Source organism: Triturus cristatus, chromosome 2_1, assembly GCF_964204655.1.
Source record: "Triturus cristatus chromosome 2_1, aTriCri1.1, whole genome shotgun sequence".
NCBI classification, from domain to species: domain Eukaryota; kingdom Metazoa; phylum Chordata; class Amphibia; order Caudata; family Salamandridae; genus Triturus; species Triturus cristatus.
The window spans coordinates 399,454,797-399,474,545 of NC_140581.1; the positions used below are offsets into that span (position 1 = coordinate 399,454,797).

Sequence of the window (19,749 nt, forward strand, 5' to 3'; positions counted from 1 at the left end):
GTACCGTTTTTTGCATGCAATGTCCTTACATTCATTCATACTGTCATACTTGATCGGTTATGAACATGACACATCTGTGTGATTTTGAATGATTTATTCACATTCGGTGGGGTTTCGGAGCTGGAGTAGTACATGGCCATGCAAGTCCCACATTACATTGTAGCCCAGTGAAGAGCCATCCAGAGTCATTTAGGGATTGACATATACATCAGAAGAGGAAGAGTACAGTTCGCAGTCTGATTGCTGTGTCATTGGTAAGCTGACAAAATATGGCAGTCCATGTCGAGGTCCAAGGTGAGTTTCGCAGAGTGTTTCGGGGGACAGTGGGAGGTATTGTTACAGGGCATGATGCAGAGGACAGAACCAAGCTGAAACAGGGCATATGGCGGAGAGGATTGCTACGGCCTACTTCTCACTACCCAGGTGGAATCACCTGCATCTTCGTCCTCTCTGTCATCTGTTGGACATGTGGGTGCTGATGTTTGGTCTGCAGCACTGTGTGCCACTGACACATCAGGGGCCACAGAGGTGTGTGTGGAAGTACCAGAAGCATTCATCAGCGACTGCATTAGTGGCAGCAATGTGATGATGAGGATCTGCAGGGCACAGAAGATACCAACAACTTTTCGCTGGTGTGCATCCGTGGCAGCCATTCTTTCTGCATGCCTCTGCTCCATGTTCTCCATTGTCCTCAGCATCAGTGCCAACTCTTGGCTGACATCGCTGAGGACACTCTGACTAGACAGTTGTGCTCCTCTCAGAGGCATGACTCTGGCGTGCCGGGCATGGATTGTTGGACATCATGGAGCAAATTATGGGTGTCCGTTAGGGAGTGTAAGTGGTCCCTGATGTGCCTTAGACACCCACGTGTGTCATCTAGTTTGGCTGGCATGTGGTTGAACCCCACCCGCACCTGTTCAGCCACCTCCTTCTGGCGGTTTAACACCTGGCCTTGGAATGCGATGTGTTCTCTGATGAGGTGCTGGTAGCCAGCCGTGGTGGTGGGTGTTTCCTGCTGTGTGGTCTGTGCAGGAGGTGGGGTCTCCTCAATGCAGCTGGGCTGCCCTGCTCCTGAAGGTGGATTGCCGTAGCTGTCCATGAGCTGTTGTAGGGTGTCAGTGTCGAAGGTGTGGAGGTCCTCTTCATCATCACCGATGAGTTGTCTGGTCTGCTCTGCAGGAGGTGTTGATTGTCCCTCTGCAATGTGAAGAGGAGATGCATTTTAACATTGTGTTGACATGTATATTGACGCATTTTTTAAGTTTACATACAGACTGCATGACAATGTACATTGTGACTGTTTGAGAGGAGCTGACTATTTGATGCGGGACAGTGGACATTTGAACTACATCACGGATGTGAGGTTGTACACGTACATTGTAATCTCACAGTTTCCTGCTATGCCAGATGTGATTGGCCAGTTTCTACGCACAAGCGGCACCTGTTGTGTACTCTGTTCTGTGGTGGGAGTGTTGCACTTTGTACCAGATTGTCATCAATGTTGATGTGCTGTAATTGCTATGTGTGTGTGCTGCATTGTGGGAGAGTCGCCCCTGCAGCTGTGAGTTTGCTTCCCCTTATCCCTTTCATGCAGTGTGCCTTTGACTTCTGTGCTACTACAGTGCTGAGATGTGGCAGACTTGGGTAATTTTCACTCTTGCTCGTATCTTGGGCTCTTGGGCATGGTTTATCCGCAGATGTGTTGTTGACGTCAGGGGTTGTTCATGCACGTGGATGTGTCAGAGTGTGACCTGCTCCTTTCCAGATGTGTTCCACAGTCAGCCACCTCAGTGTCGTGGCGTGCACCATGTCATGATGATTGGACTGCAGCCCTGCTATTCGTCATGCAGTGTCACTTGCATTGTCAGTGTGGCTCACAGACACACAGCTTTGCTGTTTTTTACACGTGTTCATGGGTTGGTTGTGAGATTGGTGCTGTGTGGGGAGGGACCCCTTTGTGCCCATAGTGGACGTGGGCCTACTTGCTGTTTGTATGTGTGCTGCTGTGTGCCAAGGTGATGAGGGACATGATCCAGAGTCATTTTGGGTGTGCATTGTGCTCTAAGTAATTGTGCATGTGTGCCATTGTGCCCATTGCTCCCATGCCCCCGTGCCTGTTCGGTACTCACCCTGGTGCTGTTGTGTCAGGTCATGTCGAGCAGTGTCCAGACCCCCAACTCCTGCCATTGTCTCCCCAATGAGGACTGTGGACACCATTTCCTCCATCTCATCCAGCTCCTAGTGTGCTGCTGGACTGCCACCTCCAGTCTGCATTGCTGCCTGATGGTTCTGAGCGAGTTTCTTCTTGATTTTGCGCTTCGTGTCATTCCAGCACCTTTTGACCTCTCACTGCGACTGCATTCACCTTGTCCAGGATGTCCTGCCATATTGCATTTTTATTTGCCAATGACACGTTGCAGATGACGAACAGTTGTTGGTGGTGTTCTATCACCTCTATGATGATGATCCTGTTTTCCTGCAGACTGATCCTCGTCTTCCTTGTCTTCTCCTTGAACTTCTGTGACCTCGAGGTCCCAGGATGGTCCTCCTGGGGGCTTGTGGGGTTCTGGTTATCCTATGTACTTGCTCTGCCTTCCTCCATGATGCTACGCAGTTGAAATTTGTTTGCGTTTTACGCTGCTTATATAGTGCATTTTCCCGCATGACGCGTGGAGATTGCAGGCCTGTCACTGGTTATCGCTGATTTTTGTATCACGATTGGCCACATTGCAACTTTGTTCACGTTCGTGTTTCACATTTTTTCGGCCTTGCGTTAATTTTAATGCGCTCATTTGATGAGTTATTGTGAGACTATCGCATGGTACTGCCGTGTTGAGAATACAACATTAACACGGTCTTATTTTCCCACGATAGACTGTGATATGCAAAGTTGCGTTAAGCTAATTTTGCGATAATTAACGCACGTTCTTGAGAATATCCCCCAAAGTGTGTTACAATTACTTATGCCCAGTTATCGGGGACAAAGTGGCACACAGCGAGAAGAGCGCATTATGAATTAGGAAGTTGGGACTCAATCACATCGCTGAGTGAAAATACAATAACAGTTTTTGATAGACCCAGCATCCTTGGTGTGGTTTTCACCCGAACATTTTGCCTTCGGGACTCTTATTTGGTGACTTCGTTTTTCGCTGTATTTAAGACTCTGAGCACTTTACGAATGCTTAACAGTGCTAAAACGCTTGTGCTCTGTGCTTAACACATGGTAACACTGGCTACTAACCAACTGTCATATTTTACTCACCTGATAGTCCCTAGTACGGTGGCACCACGTGTGTCCATGTAAATTAAATGCTAATAGTGGGCCTGCAGCACTGATTGTGGCACTCGCTTAAGTAGCACTTTAAACAAGTCTCAAGCCTGCCATTGCAGCCTGTGTGTGCAGTTTTAAACAGCCATTTTGACCTTGCATAATAAACCTTTTGCCGGGCCCAACCCTCCCTTTTTAATACATTAAAGTCACCCCTAAAGTAGGCCTTGGGAAGTCCAGAGGAAGGGGTTAATGTATGTAAAATGTAAGACATGTGCTTTACATTTTTCACTACTGCAAGGCCTACCTCTCCCATAATATATCATTGGAGTTATTGTATTATATTTATTAAGCCAAAAATATCAGACAAGAAAGTTGAGGAAGACTTACAAGTTATGAGTAATAAGGACTGTAAGCTGGGATTCAGATGGGCAAGCTGTTTCTCCTACCACCAGTTGTGCACTACCAAGGGCATTTTTTAGCCCGCTATGCAGGACACTGTTGTGAAGGATGGTCTGCCGGGTTCCAGAGGGACTAGCTGTCCCAGACCTCATCCAAGGAGGATGAGTCATCTCACACCACCAGCCATGAACTACAACGTGCATTCAGTTAACCCCAAGGTCAGGTATTTCTTCACCCACATCGACAGGAAGAGGCAGGTCAGGGCCACCACTCTTGGTTCTGCTTTTTTAAAATATGTTCAGCTGAACTATTTTATAAAAAATGACTATTTTTACTGTTTAATGTTTCTACAATTTCTGTTAAAACAAAAGACAAAGTTGCAACTGGTTTCCATTTTAACTGTTAAAGTTTTACATTATACCCTGGTGACTGCAGCATTCATTATATTTGTTTGATTAGGATCACTGACAGAAATGCTGAAAATATCGACCTGACAAAACCTCGAGGTCAAAATATCGAATACAAAAATATCGAATTCCTATCTTCAAACAGGTAAGAGCAAAAATATTGAATCAAAAATATTATTGTAAAAAATATAGTTAGTCAAAATATCGATTTTTTAAAAATGTCTTAAAAGTAATTTAAAATTAATACATTCATAAATAAAATTAACTAAAACATACTTGAAAATACTTAAATAACCTTAAAATTAATAAATAATTAATGTAAGTTAAAAAAAGTAAACATACATTTTTATTTTTTAATACATATATATATATTAACGTAACATTAAAAAAAATATTCAATATTTTTACCGTAGGATAGCGGGAGAGTAAAATGTACTATTACAACTCCAGAGAGGGCAACAGTAGGGAAAGCGTTGGATAGCGTAGGGGTAACAATTACTATTCCCACTCCAGAGAGTGCAACAGTAGGGAAAGCGTTGGATAGCCCAGGGGTAAAAATTACTATTCCCACTCCAGTGAGTGCAACAGTAGGGAAAGCGTTGGCTGGTGTAAGGGTAACAATTACTATTCCCACTCCAGTGAGTGCAACAGTAGGGAAAGTAATGTTTTAATATATTAATACAAATAAATTAAATATCAATACCAATAAAATATGAATTAAAATTAATTCCCAATTACATATTATTAATCAAGTATAAATACAACTAAATATTAATTATAAAAAAATAATTACCTATTCATAATTAATTAACAACTAATTAATTTTCAATAACAACAATTAATTAATAATAAAAATATATACCAATTAATAATTAATTAAGAGTAAATTAATTATCAATACACAAAAATAATGTTAATATGTAATTAATTACAATTAAATTACTTCCCACCCTAATCCCCTATAAACACTAAACCCGCTACGGAAAATAAATTAATAAACTTAACATAATTATCAATTAATCAATTAATAAAAAATAATTACCAATTAATAAAAAATAATTACCAATTAAAAAGTAATTAACAATAAATTAGAAATCATTACCAATAAATACATTTCTTTTACATTATTACAATTAAATTACTTCCCACCCTATTCCCCTATAAACCCACAACCAGCTACAGAATTAAATTACACAAATATTAAATAACATAACATTCATTACTTAAAACAATTTGAATATACATTACAAAAATAATATACACATTTAACACATATACTAACATACAAAACACTTAAAAAATTCGATATTATTCAAAATTCGATATATTTTAATGCCTATATTTTATACTTCGATATTTTGACAATCGATATTACTTACCTTCAATTCGATATTTGTAACCACTATATTATGTCCATTCGATATTTTGTCCATTCTATATTTTTACTACGATAATATGTCGATTCTATATTTATTTTTTTGATATTATGTCTAGTTGCCGTTTGATTACTGTGGGGCAGGTAAAACCCTTGGATTTTTCCCATATCTATTTACCCTAATAATATTTAGAAGGTGAAATAATGGGTAAGAGAAAGCCAGTTGAAAGCTTACAAGGGGTGGTCAAAACGAACAAAGTAGCAAGACATGCAGCTGCAGCGTGCACGTTAAGAGAGATTGATGGTCTAATAGAAGAGACTATGGTGCCGATTACGATCCTGGAAAAATTTTCCCCGTACGACTCGTATCCGGTCTTTTTACCGTACGAATCGTACAAGTGCCGTACAAACTGCCAAGTACGATTCGCATGGGAAAAACTCCATACGAGTCGCATTGGGAATAATTCCCCACACGTCCTCGGGTCGGAAAATGTGTCCGACACTTCCCCGGACGATTTACCGTACAAACGTGAAAAGTGAAGTCCGACCGCGCAAGTACGATCCATCCCGTGCGTCCGATGTCACAACCGTATGGAAAAAACACCGTCCGCACCGAACTCCCATTGCAACCATGGAGACATGTGCCCGCATACGTGCCTAACCGCCCCCCCAGCCCCCGTACGTATGCGCCTAACCACCCCCCCAGCCCCCGTACGTACACGCCGAACCACCCCCCAGCCCACGTGAGTACGCGCTGAACCCCCCGTGTATGTACACCGTGTACGTTCGAGTCTTACCCCCACCCGTGTATGTACACCCGTGTACGTGTCGAACCCCCCGTGTATGTACACCCGTGTAAGTGTCGAACCCCCCGTGTATGTACACCCGTGTACGTTCGAGTCGTACCCCCCCCGTGTATGTACACCCGTGCACGTTCGAGTCATACCCCCACCCTTGTATGTACACCCGTGTACGTGTCGAACCCCCCGTGTATGTACACCCGTGTACGTGTCGAACCCCCCGTGTATGTACACCCGTGTACGTTCGAGTCGTACCCCCCCATGTATGTACACCCGTGTACGTGTCGAACCCCCGTGTATGTACACCCGTGTACGTTCAAGTCGCACCCCCCGTGTACCCGTGTATGTACACCCGTGTACGTGTCGAACCCCCCGTGTATGTACACCCGTGTACGTTCGAGTCATACCCCCGTGTATGTACACCCGTGTACGTGTCGAACCCCCCGTGTATGTACACCCGTGTACGTTCGAGTCGTACCCCCCCCCGTGTATGTACGAGTCGTACCCCCGCCCGTGTATGTACGGGTGGGGGTACGACTCGAAGGTACACGGGTGTACATACACGGGGGTACGACTCGAACGTACACGGGTGTACATACATGGGGGGTTCGACACGTACACGGGTGTACATACACGGGGGGGTACAACTCGAACATACACGGGTGTACATACACGGGGGTTCGCATTGGGAATAATTCCCCACACGTCCTCGGGTCGGAAAATGTGTCCGACACTTCCCCGGACGATTTACCGTACAAACGTGAAAAGTGAAGTCCGACCGCGCAAGTACGATCCATCCCGTGCGTCCGATGTCACAACCGTATGGAAAAAACACCGTCCGCACCGAACTCCCATTGCAACCATGGAGACATGTGCCCGCATACGTGCCTAACCGCCCCCCAGCCCCCGTACGTATGCGCCTAACCACCCCCCCAGCCCCCGTACGTACGCGCCGAACCACCCCCCCAGCCCACGTGAGTACGCGCTGAACCCCCCGTGTATGTACACCGTGTACGTTCGAGTCGTACCCCCACCCGTGTGTGTACACCCGTGTACGTGTTGAACCCCCCGTGTATGTACACCCGTGTAAGTGTCGAACCCCCCGTGTATGTACACCCGTGTACGTTCGAGTCGTACCCCCCCCGTGTATGTACACCCGTGCACGTTCGAGTCATACCCCCACCCTTGTATGTACACCCGTGTACGTGTCGAACCCCCCGTGTATGTACACCCGTGTACATGTCGAACCCCCCGTGTATGTACACCCGTGTACGTTCGAGTCGTACCCCCCATGTATGTACACCCGTGTACGTGTCGAACCCCCGTGTATGTACACCCGTGTACGTTCAAGTCACACCCCCCGTGTACCCGTGTATGTACACCCGTGTACGTGTCGAACCCCCCGTGTATGTACACCCGTGTACGTTCGAGTCGTACCCCCCCGTGTATGTACACCCGTGTACGTGTCGAACCCCCCGTGTATGTACACCCGTGTACGTTCGAGTCGTACCCCCCGTGTATGTACGAGTCGTACCCCCGCCCGTGTATGTACGGGTGGGGGTACGACTCGAAGGTACACGGGTGTACATACACGGGGGTACGACTCGAACGTACATGGGTGTACATACACGGGGGTTCGACACGTACACGGGTGTACATACACGGGGGGGTACAACTCGAACGTACACGGGTGTACATACACGGGGGGTTCGACACGTACACGGGTGTACATACACGGAGGGTTCGGCGCGTACTCACGGGGGCTGGGGGGGTGGTTCGGCGCGTAAGTACAGGGGCTGGGGGGGTGGTTGGGCACGTACTCACGGGGGCTGGGGGGGGTACGGTGCGTACCGGGCCCCCTATTCTGGTCGTTTCGCGGCGTACTTCGCTTTTCCGGCACTTTTTGGGTGCCGTGAAAATATTGCCGTCCGGACTGCTGTCGGGTCGAATCGTACTTCCTGGGTCGTGAAACGCTGCCTGAAAGCGTCCCGACGTCACGTCGGAGCATTCCCGGATCACATTTGTATGTATATTTTCGTCGGACGGTGTTTTTTACGATTCGTACGGAAATGGTGTTTCTGTCCGAATCGTACTTCCATGTTTGTAAAGTTTTACAACCGGGTACGAGTCGGACGGAGAAAACGCTCCGACCGACGGTTCGTACCCGGTTTTTCCAGGATTATAATCGGCATCTGAGTCTCTCGTACATTCATACAGAGATAAAATTATCCCCAATGCAATTTTTCAAGAAAGCAAAAGTTCATCTGAGACAAGAACTTTGCTTAGTTGAAACAGACCACAGTAATAACGTAGCATCCAATCCCCTGCATAACGTCAAATCCAGGGAGGAACCTGAAGAAAGTCTATAAACGTCTAGTTCCAACAATAATCTGTCAAAATCGATTTACAACTATAACCAATTAAATGGACGAACAGCAGGAGATCCTACCTGGTAGAAAGACCACCAGAGAAAGCCAGTCTGCTCCATACGGGGCACCCACAAACGTGGGGGCCTTTGTACAGATAATAGTGGCCTTGAGAAAGAAGGTCCCAAAATAAAAATATATGGGCCAAGTTTTGAGTTAGAAACTTCACGGTATATGTGATGAGAAAATTCTTTTGGGTGGCAATGACACCCCGTTCTATCTCTCAACATTTTAGTTCCCATTTCCAATCCACCAGGTACTGCATACTCCTCTAACTCTTGACTTACTTAATTAAATAAAAAAAAGGGGGAACAAAATAAGATGACAAAAACATCATTGGCAGGTACACGAGCCCTTGATCCCCTAAGGACCAGGGTCAGAAGTTGATGTTTTCACAGAAGATTCTGATGCAGAAGAGTAAAAGCACAGTGACTATCCTGCCATCAGACCCCTTTGATTACATCAAGTTTTTTTTTGCAAATGGGAATATTGCACAAGGTCTAGTGGCTTTAGATCACTGGACTTCAGAGTATTGGTTCGGAATTTCAATTTAAACTTAATTCACCATGTTAATTCATGGGACACGAAGGACCATTTTACTGGTAAAACATAAAAATATCAAAATATCTGGAACCCTGATTCTAATCCACAAGAGATAGAATGACTTACTGCCAAGTCATTGTAGTCAGGGTGGCGAGATGAAAAATTAACTTATGAATCAATCAGTAACCCATATGATGCTGCCGGAGTACTACTGGACATCATAAGGGGAGGGTGCATCACTTCCAGTGATCCTTGCATAGGGGAATCTAGTGATGATCTTAGTTTGGATAGAAAAAAGTTGACCCCCTTGAAGCGTAATGTAGTAACACATAAGGACACCCCTCTTTTAAGTTTTTATTTTGGAATGCACCGGGGTTGAAATCAAAGTTAGATAATTCCTCCTGAGGATACTTTGTTGATGGTTATCAAATGTGCGTTTTCCAGGAAATCTGGGCTACTGACTCTACATTCAGACATGGATATTCAAACTATCTCATAGAAGCCTCATCATTAGGCCTGGGCTGTAAATTCCTTTCCGCTTGCAGAATTTGTGGAATTTGGCTAATTTCGCGTTCCGCGGAGACCGCAGAATTGCCCAAAATTCTGCGTTCCACGGCTTCGTGAAATTTTTTGCTTGTTCGCGTTCTCACTTTATATCTCCACGATGGCTACTTGAATCGAGATACAATTAATTGCCCCTCTTGTTAGAGGGGCACTTCAATGTGACGAAAGAACTCTTGGATTGTTTCTGTACCCTCACAGAGCAAGAAGACGAGGCGTGGGAAATCCCTGCCCTGGATGCTGTACGTATAAAAAGATGGACAGCTGTTGCCACCCAAGTTATAGTCTTGAGCTTATCTAAAGGACTGAGAGCGTGTAATGCCCGCAGTCCTTTAGACAGGTAGGCGTGCTCATGATTAGAATGGGAAATTGTGAGAACAAAATAGATTATGGTATAATGGATTTGGCATTAGGCCTACTTCAAATGACATATAAGTCACTGAAGGTGCAATACTGATCACCATACAGTCTCTTTGATCCTGTTTAGGGTTCTGATGAGAACTTTAGATGTTAATACTAATATAGGACTTCCATTGCGAATAATAACAAACAACTATAGTTGTGTTAAGTGGCTAACAGTAGCAAAAAGCTCCAAGACAGGAGTGAACAACTATGACACTCTGTTGCCTTTGAACCATTCAAAAATTCAAATGCAAAAGAGATCTCAATATATGTGATGCATCCCCCTCTGTTTGAAATATTTTCTTAGGGAATTTAGATCTGTGGCCCATAAAAAGAAACAGTGACCCATAAAAAGCAACAGACACCATGGTATTCCAAAGATTGCAGACGGTCAAAATCCAATTTAATAACAACAGTGAAAAACCCATAACAATGAGGCAGAATCAGAAGCTAGAAGGACGTTCAAAGGGTTGCTGGTCCAAGACCAGAGGAATTTGGATGAATCAAATTGGCAGGACTTGCTGGAAGTGGCAAAAATAAAATGTAATCGCTCTTAATGGCACATAGTTGCTCACAGTGACCTACAAGCAGTCAGTGGTTTTTCTTAGAGCCACAAGTTTGGCAGAAGCATTTTACAGACCTTTACTCTTACCCCTGTGACATACTGGCCATAGATACATCTGATTGAGAAATCAGCTGGTAAGCATAAAACATATCAACCGTGTAAGCCTCTTTGAGTTGTCTACTCAGGACACTTAAAAAGCAATCATGAGCCTGAAAGCTGAGAAAAAGTACAATTAAGGGTAATCATTTGATTTCAGAGCCCTCAATATGGGTCATATTAGAAATGGGCTTTCTGGTTGGCTAGGGTATGCACCTAACTCACGCAGAACCCACCACTTTAGTCAGAGCAAGTCAGTTACACACCAAAGATAACCTGTGCTCACCCTCTGGTAGCTTGGCGTAGAGCAGGCAGGCTTATCATCAGAGGCAATGTGTAAAACCTTTGAGCAACACACTTGTACTGTAACACAATAAATACACCACAAAAGAGACTCCGCACACAATTATATAATAATATATAGATGATATTGTGCATAAAACATAGACCAAAACAACATGAATCATGAATACTGTGCATATTAAAAAAAATCATTGTGATGATACACGTTATTCTGACAGGTCAGGAATCAAAAACGACATACTGTTGAACATCAGGGCATGAATTGCAGCACCTGAATCATATTTGCTTAGTACATTTGGTATGGGGCATACATACTAGGTATGTTATTCATGAATCTTTAAGAACCCACATGCAGTGCTGTTAGAGAAACACAAAATATCATCATAGGTGTATGGTCCACAAACCACCACAAACAAACCCAGGGAACAGTGTACCTGTGCATCTAATATGATGATTCCTGAGCTTTCAACTGCATTCCTCACGATGACACTATATCTACTGTTGGAGCCGCCATTGAGGTGTTTCCCTGCAATGCCGAACACAACCAAAGAACAATACTCCAAAGTATGGCCCAATTGAGTGGGAGAGGGGCAGAAAACCCCCCACCTATGTGAAACTCCAGCAGGGAGACCTCTTCCTGGTCCCCTGTGTGCAGAATTACAAGTATAAATGCCCACTGAAGACAGTGCAGTCTTTCTTAGTCCTGACCGGCTGGGCCATGCACGAAGGAAGAGTGGGATGGCTGCCCAACTCCCCCGTGGCCCGACTCCCCCTTAGTAATCCCGGTGTGATGAGCATGGTCCTCCCATCCCTGCAGACCCACTCTATCTTGGTCAAAGCAGCAGAGGTTCTCACCCAGCATGGTGGCTTCCCTGATGACGAGGCCTGACTGGGGGGGGGTTTCAAACAGCTGGCAGTACCCTCCTATGTAGAGAGGGTACCACTGGAAGTCACTTTTCCTCTCAGGCCTCGTACGTCGGAGTGCCCTCACTGAAGGGGGAGCCGTACTGCAAACAACGCCTCAGCTGTGCCAAAGCACTCATAGCACAATGAGTGAGGCTCTCCATATGTTCTCACTTTACCAGATATAATACGTACAACACACACTTTTTGTAGAGCTTGGAGTAGCACTGACCACGTGCTAGTCTGTAGGGTAAAAGGAAGCACTCACCACACGCTAGCTCTGTAAATGGAGTGAATATTGAAACTGCCCACAATGCACTGGTTGTAAGGACAGCAAGGGCTTGACTCGGAATCCCACAGCTAATTCTGGGGCAGCCCAGGCCCCGAACACTTGGGAGGAACACAGAGCAGGCAGCAGTATGCAGGCAGACCAGGACAACAAAACCAAAAGTTCTAATGGTGATCTCTCCTTGCAGCACCAAAGTGCCTTGGCAGAAAAGAGTCAGGGAGCAGCTGGCAGCAGGGCAAAAGCAAAAAAGCAATCCAGTGAGTCCTTTAGGCCACTCAGCAAGTAGCAGGCAGTAGAGCAACAGCCAAATGCGCTTTGCGTGCGTGCAATGAAATACGTTTTATTTATTTATTTAGCTACATTACTCCGGTTGGCCGTGAGCCGGAGTTTACTACCCCCTACCCTGCCCCTCCCCAGCCCCGCCCCACCGCCCCATGGCACTCCTTATCCAGTAGCCACTACTGGTCAGGGCATAACAAGAGCTTAACATATATTGAGATATTAAATGTGACATCACCAATTATATTATCAGTGACATCACTGCTACAGAATAAAATTTTATTTATTTCACATACCACAGCACAATCTAAATAGATACCTGGATTTTTTAGGAAATATCACTTTTAAGCACTATATCCGCAGACTTCAGAATAATTATTTTAAAACAGTTTTTTTCGTGGGATGTGACAACATTTCCCAGGCATGCAGAAGGTGTTTATATGAATGTGATATGAGTGGCAAAAATATATCTGCTGGTATTTGAACTTCTATAATTTTTATCCATGTAATATCTGTGTTGTTGTTAGTCGAAACACATCCTTTTGATTTCAAATAATTGTTATGAGGGTATTTTTTGCTGTCAGTGCAACAGCTTTTCATATGTATGGAATCTCTGTTTGGCCACTGAGCTGTATTATAGAGAAGGTGCACTGTCCACTCTGCACACCAGGGCACACATCATTGCGCACCAGGTGTAAACCATGACAGTGCTCCAAATCAGAAAATTTGCTGTTCGCGGTGCAGGGTTGAACCACTGTCTACAGTGGGATCAGCACATTAGGGAAAGGTAGATCAACCCTTTGAAGCTGCTAGATCACCGACCACGATGCAGGTGGCAGCTAGCAGGAATTAAACAGAGAATCAGAGATCCTCCGGCAGGTGGGTGCAATGAGTGAATATGTGAAGGTCCCTAGGTTCCTTGTACCCTCTTGCAAGTGGCACTGTCAGTGGCAATCTGACTGAATGCTCTTTGTGGCACAAAGTCAGTGCACCTCTTGACAGCCTCTTTGCCCTTAAGCCCACATCTATTAAGAAGTTCAAGCCAAAGGGTCCCTCAGTTCCATGGCGCCACGCCCCAATGCAAATGAGGAAATGACCCGTTGGGATGCACTGGTGCACACTAAGCCTTGACATGATCTTTATTTACTGAAGGGTGGCATGAGCGTCTGTGGCACTTTCTGTAATACCAAGGTGCTCAGAAGGCACAACAAAGTGTGTGAAAATGCCTGCTGCACCCCTGGACAGTTTCTGAAATAAAGCCTCATTTAGCTGTTATTTCAATTGAAACATTACAATTACAGTGTGCTTTGTAGGACATCTATTTGCTGCTGTGTGTGTAATTGCCAAATGAAGAGGAAATTACCCCATCAGTCACAAAGTTTGTAAAGAGACTTAATGATGCAGCAACAGGATGTTCATCAAGAGAACGTATAGATAAAAAAGGTTATAATTGCATCCAACAGACATCCTCAAAGAGGTCGAAAGCGCAATATTGATGTAGTACCACTTGCAGCACGTAGATGTCTCCATAGAGAATGTATTGAGAAAAAGGTGGCGATTACATTGAACAACTGTGCTCACAGAAATACTCTGAACATTAAATTGTTAAATGCTGCTGACAGCAGCTACGATATGTCAGAGACATTATCTATCAAGAAAAGAAAGCAGTGTCAATAACAGTTAACTGACGTCCACACAGAAACTGCATATATACTGCATTTTAACCAATGGTATTCTGGTGTGCTACGTTCTGATGCAGAATGTGGAATGCATGCAAGTATGTGTAATGTAGGGGATGTCATGATAGAAAATTAAGGATGGGGGCGTGGCTAAGACGCCACACAAGATGACGGCGTAGCTCAAGCGGAGCTCTGATCCTCCGATCCCGACGAGACCGAATTCCGGGAGAGAAGCACTTGCGTTACAGCCAAATACCCTAGGATTCCTGTGCCATACCATTGCGGTGAGAATTTGGACAGTTGAAATGCAGTTTTTCTCTGCTGCGCATCTCTTTTACTGCCGCGACTTCTATTCAAGCATAAGCGGCCGCCATTTTGAATGTTTTTTCACCGCATCCACAGATCAGCTTACTTCATTGCAGTGCTTGCGTTTCCTGCTCTTTAACCACATTTTGCATTTGACTGGATATGATGGGCATTCTATTCCTCCCTTTTGTTTGAAGATGTTCCTTTCTGCTATGCTTCATGTCAAATGAGCAAAACTATGCTTCTTCACAGAGTCAGCCGCCATTTTGTGTTTTTACTTGGCAGGTCCATTGAAATGAAGTGAATTTCTTCTCATCAACTGTGGTCTTTTATTGAAGTTGCTTAACCTAGCCTTTTGTCCTAGTTTCCCAAGTTCTTGTTTGAGATTAGGTCTCTTTTTCATTCTGACAGCCCTGGCTCTGTGCTGCAGTGCTTTGCACGAGTGTATGCTTCCTTCGTTTTTTAAACATCTCTCCTATTTATTTACTCGTGCCAAAAACCTTCTTTTTCAAGAGGCTGCTATTAAGTCCACAATTTTACTTCCTTACTAAGTCCCTCATCCCTATATGGGAAGACTGAGGAACCTTAAGCTTACTACCGCCTCTAGAATCGCTGTGTGTTCGGATTCAGACTCCAATTTTAACAAAACGGCAGACTCTTCTCCTCAGAAGTCTGACAATCCGCCAGGTGCCATTCCAAAATCGCAGTTGCCGAGCAAATTACCTGCGATTTCTACTAAACGGCCAAAAAAAGACCCTCTTTCTCTAGTGAGTTCCTCTTCATCCTCCATAGACTTAATCCTGAAAGAAATTCGTGCTTTGAAGCCCTTCATGAAGGAGACTAACAAAACTCTACAATTTTTGCACTACAAATGGCCAACACTGGATTCTCGAGTACTCATCGTAGAACAAAGAACAGAATCTCTTCAGGTTTCTTGCTCTCCCATTTCTTCTCTAGAGTCTGAGGTGTCAACATTTAAAAAGCAAGCTGAAGACCTTGAACACCAAAAAACAACCTCAGAATGTATGGTCTTCCTGAAAATATTGAAGGTTCCAACCCAACAATGTTTTTCCAATCATTTTTTCTTAAGCTTTTGGACTTAACTGCCTCTCCTCCTCTTAACATTCAAAAAGCTCATAGGCTAGGTCCTAAAATCTCTAGGAAACCCCATAGGGTCATAATGCTATTTTTACAATACACAGACCTTTTACAAGTTCTAGCTGCCGTCAAATCCAAAAAGCACATTTTTTGTGAAGGTCACCGCCTGTTTTTTTCTCAGGATGTAGCTAAAACTACGGCCGAGCGGCGGAAAGAATTCCTTGGTCTGCGTCCACAACTTTGCGCTATTAACGCTAGATTCGGACTTCTTCATCCATGCATCTTTAAGGTCACCTACAAAGACAGGACTACAACTTTTGAGGATCCCACGGCTCTACAATTCCTATGTCAACATGGAGAGGATGGCATGGACTCTTCTCATTCTAAATGATTACTATTTGTCTCTTGCCCTATGTAGTTGTTTCTATCATTCGGTCTTGCAATGAGTGTTGTTCTGCTAGTATTTCATGTATAATGTTCTTTCTTGCAGTCTTTATGTTGTTTACTTTGTCACTTCCCTAGCATAATGGTTTATTCGTATAACTGTTTTTCTCCTTCTCTCCTCCCTGTATAGGTGTTATGTTCCTACAAATCCGTCACTCATTTCGTCTCCATATTTGTTGAAGTATTTTCTATGGTCCCTCGGGAGTCTGGTGATGCTTCGTGCTGTCGTCGTCATCTTCTGGTGTAGTCACTCCCATTTTCGTCTTGTATCTGTAGGTATGTTTTTCAGTCATCATTTGTTTGACTTGTACTGTCTCTTTGTTCTTTATCTACTCCCTTTTCTACTCGTTTTCTCTTGTGTGATTCCTTCTTTATTCTTCCTTTCTCACCTTTATTTTTCCTGTTTCTTTTCCTCTTCTCTTCAGTCTTTATTTTTAACACAATCGCTTTATTCTTCTCAACATATTTTTTTATATTTCTCTGTTTCAAATGTACTCCTCTCTTGTGTAAGCATACTGGTTGTTCATACTTTTCTTATTCAATCACATTCCGGGTTACCTCCTGGAACATCAAAGGGTTGAATCTCATATTTCTACTGATGAAGCTTCCAAGTTGAAAAGATGCTGGGTGGGACACGTGTTCCATTCTCCTGCTTTAGGTAAATAAAACGGAGTTTTGATTTTATGTCATAAAAAACTGCACGTTTCAGTTGTCCACCAGGAAGCTGATAATGAGGGCTGTTGAATTATTGTTAAACTGCTTATTGTTAGGATTCCTTTAGCTATCTTTAATGTGTACGGCCCAACTTCGGTCGATAAGGTTATTTGAACTACTGTTTCTGATAAATTACTTACATTTAACCCGTTCGACGCGCATGACGGAACGGTTCTGTCATGCACGTCGGTTGGGCTGTGCTTATGACGGAACCGTTCCGTCATGGCCCCGCCCGCGCACGGAACCTTCAGCGTGGCGCGGAAATCCGCGCCGCGCTGAAGGGGTTAATGATGATTACATTATATTTGGTGGGGATTGCAATCAAATTCTTGATCCCATTCTAGATAGGCACTCTAGATTTAAGATTTTCCCCTCCAAATTTACTTCCACTGTGCGACGCAAAGCACAAGTCGACATTTGGCGACTTTGTCACCCTGACCTTAGAGAATATCATTTTTATTCAGCCACACATCACTCTCAATCCCGTATTGATTACCTTTTCCTCAGCAAATCTCTGGCCCAACTTTCCATTCAGTCTGAAATTGGTTCAATCCTAATCTCTGACCATGCTCCTGTCCTTGTCGATGTTGATCTCATCCCTTTTTCTCCTCATACAGGTAGATGGGGTTTTAACAATGCCCTACTCCTCGACCCAAATTTCTGTCAAAAATTCAATTCCTTTGCCTCTGAGTTTTTCACTATAAATACTTCCCCAGAATCCCCCTTTGTTATGTGTGGGACTCCTTTAAAGCAGCAGCCCAAGGTTTCATTATAAATTATGTCTCTCAAAAGAAAAAATCTTTAGAAGCCCAATCCTCTTAGTTACTTAATAAAATTAAACAATTAGATTATACGTATTACAATTCTAATAATGAGTCTTCTTTGAAAAACCTTATTGATGCTAAACTTACTTTTAATAAATTATCTATGGATCCTGCTTCCAATTATCTCTTGAAAAGTAGTTCCTGCTACTATGGAGGTCAGAATAAAATGGGGAAATTATTGGCCAATTATTTAAAAATAAAGAGGGAACAAACGAGAATAGAATCTCTACAAAGTTCTGCTGACGTATCTATTATTAAGGATAATGATATTTGAATGAATTTCTTTCTTTTTATAAATCTCTTTACACTCTTGAATCTATACCAACCCACTGTGATCTTCTTTCTTTTTTTTTTTCTTTCCTCATTGGCCTTCAACCCCCGACAACTAGGAAAATTAGGAGGTCGCCACTTCGAGGTAAAAACCCTGCATCTCTGTCACCCGCCTACCAGTAGCAGACCAACCTCCTTCCTGTTGCTGACCTCTCGTTGTCGAGGAGAGGATGGCCTTGCTCTTCTGATTACTTAAAACCGGTGACTGTTACTAAAGGCCCACCCAAGATCGAAACTGGGGACCAAGAAGACACAGCGAGACCCTGCACAGTCTGAGAGCTTCCCATGAGGCTTAATCAAAGGATCAAGAATTATGTGGCTGATCTTGTTAAAACAGAACAGTTTATAGCTATTAAGACTGGAGTCCAATTCTTCAGGCAATCCCAGGTGACTCTCTTACTACTATTTTTCAATCTAGCCAAATCAGTCTTAGAAGTTTTATACAAGGAGGATAACCAATCTGAGTGTGTGGGGGTAAGGCCTCAACTCATCTCTTACATACTTCCCGTCTAGCCAGCAGAATGCCATACAATAAAAAGCCTCTGCTCGAGCCCGGTGATTTCACTTAATATGCCAAAAATGATGAGTCTAAGGGATATTTGTACTGGGCATCCCAGCATGTTCGTTAGACTGTTCCCGACTATCTCCCAAAATTCAGAGATGGCTGCGCAGGCCCAAAACATATGTGTGTCTGGGGCATTTTCCATATCACACTTTTTACAACTAACAGGGGGGCCCTTGGTCATTTTAGAAAGTGTCGCCGGAGATAGGTAGGCCCTATGTGTGGTGAAATAGTGATTTCTTCTGAACTGGGCTGGCTTTACAACTGTAAACAAGGTGTTAAAAGAAGTTTGCCACAGGTCTGCCCCGTCTATCTCCGGGATAGATTCTCCCCACAACTGTTTGGCTAATCTGAAATCACCATCTATGGCCTCTTCAATGGCCCAGTAAAAGAACGATAATTCTTTCTTCCCTATAGGCTTCTGTACGTTCTTTTACTGTGATCTTCTTTCTTATTTTAGTTCCATTCCCTCTCCTCCAACTAGCCACATTGATTTTGAGTCTCTGGATACTGATATTTATTTGGCTGATATATCCCATGATATTTCAGTGTTGATACGTGGAAAAGCACCTGGTCTAGATAAAATTATTATTGAATTTTATAATCATTTCGAGAAAATTCTTTTACCTAATCTCTTACTTTTATTCTAATCTTTTTCTGATAATGGTTCTTCTGAAGGCACGTTTCAGGAAAAATTGATTTGCTTAATCCCTAAGGATGACAAAGATCATTCCCTCTGTAAGAGCTACTGACCTATTTCGTTAGTCAACATGGACTATAAGATTTTTGCAAAATTTTTAGCATTTTATATCGATCTAATCCTACCCGATCTTATTGGTCCTGAACAGTAAGGTTTCATTAAAGGGAGGCTTGCTTCTGATAACTCTCTGGTATTTTTTAATGTTCTAGGCAAAGCTTCTTCCTTGGATCATCCTATCGACGCCATCGGCTTAGATGCGGAAAAAGCATTTGACAGGATTAGCTGGGATTTTATGCTTCATGCTTTAAAAATGGGCGGGTTTTTCTCATAAATTAATGGCTTTAGTTTCTTTACTGTATTCTGGTCCTCATGCTTCAATATTTGTGAACGGTAAAGAGGTGTAAGGCTTATCCCCCTTATTATTTGTAATAGCTTTGGAACCTTTTTTAGCTAAAGTTAGGCAGGATGATAGT

At 43.6% G+C, this 19,749-nt stretch overlaps 1 protein-coding gene across 1 annotated transcript in view; it reads right to left on the reverse strand.

Annotated features, from left to right (window-relative positions):
* Nucleotides 1–1,072: 1,072 nt before the first annotated feature.
* Nucleotides 1,073–19,749, reverse strand: part of LRRC70 (leucine rich repeat containing 70) — a 90,192-nt gene continuing 71,515 nt past the window's right edge. The window contains exon 6 of the mRNA XM_085631623.1: nucleotides 1,073–1,197. Coding sequence (XP_085487749.1) covers nucleotides 1,149–1,197 — 49 coding nt within the window. The 3' untranslated portion in view covers nucleotides 1,073–1,148. The remainder of the gene's footprint in view (nucleotides 1,198–19,749) is intronic.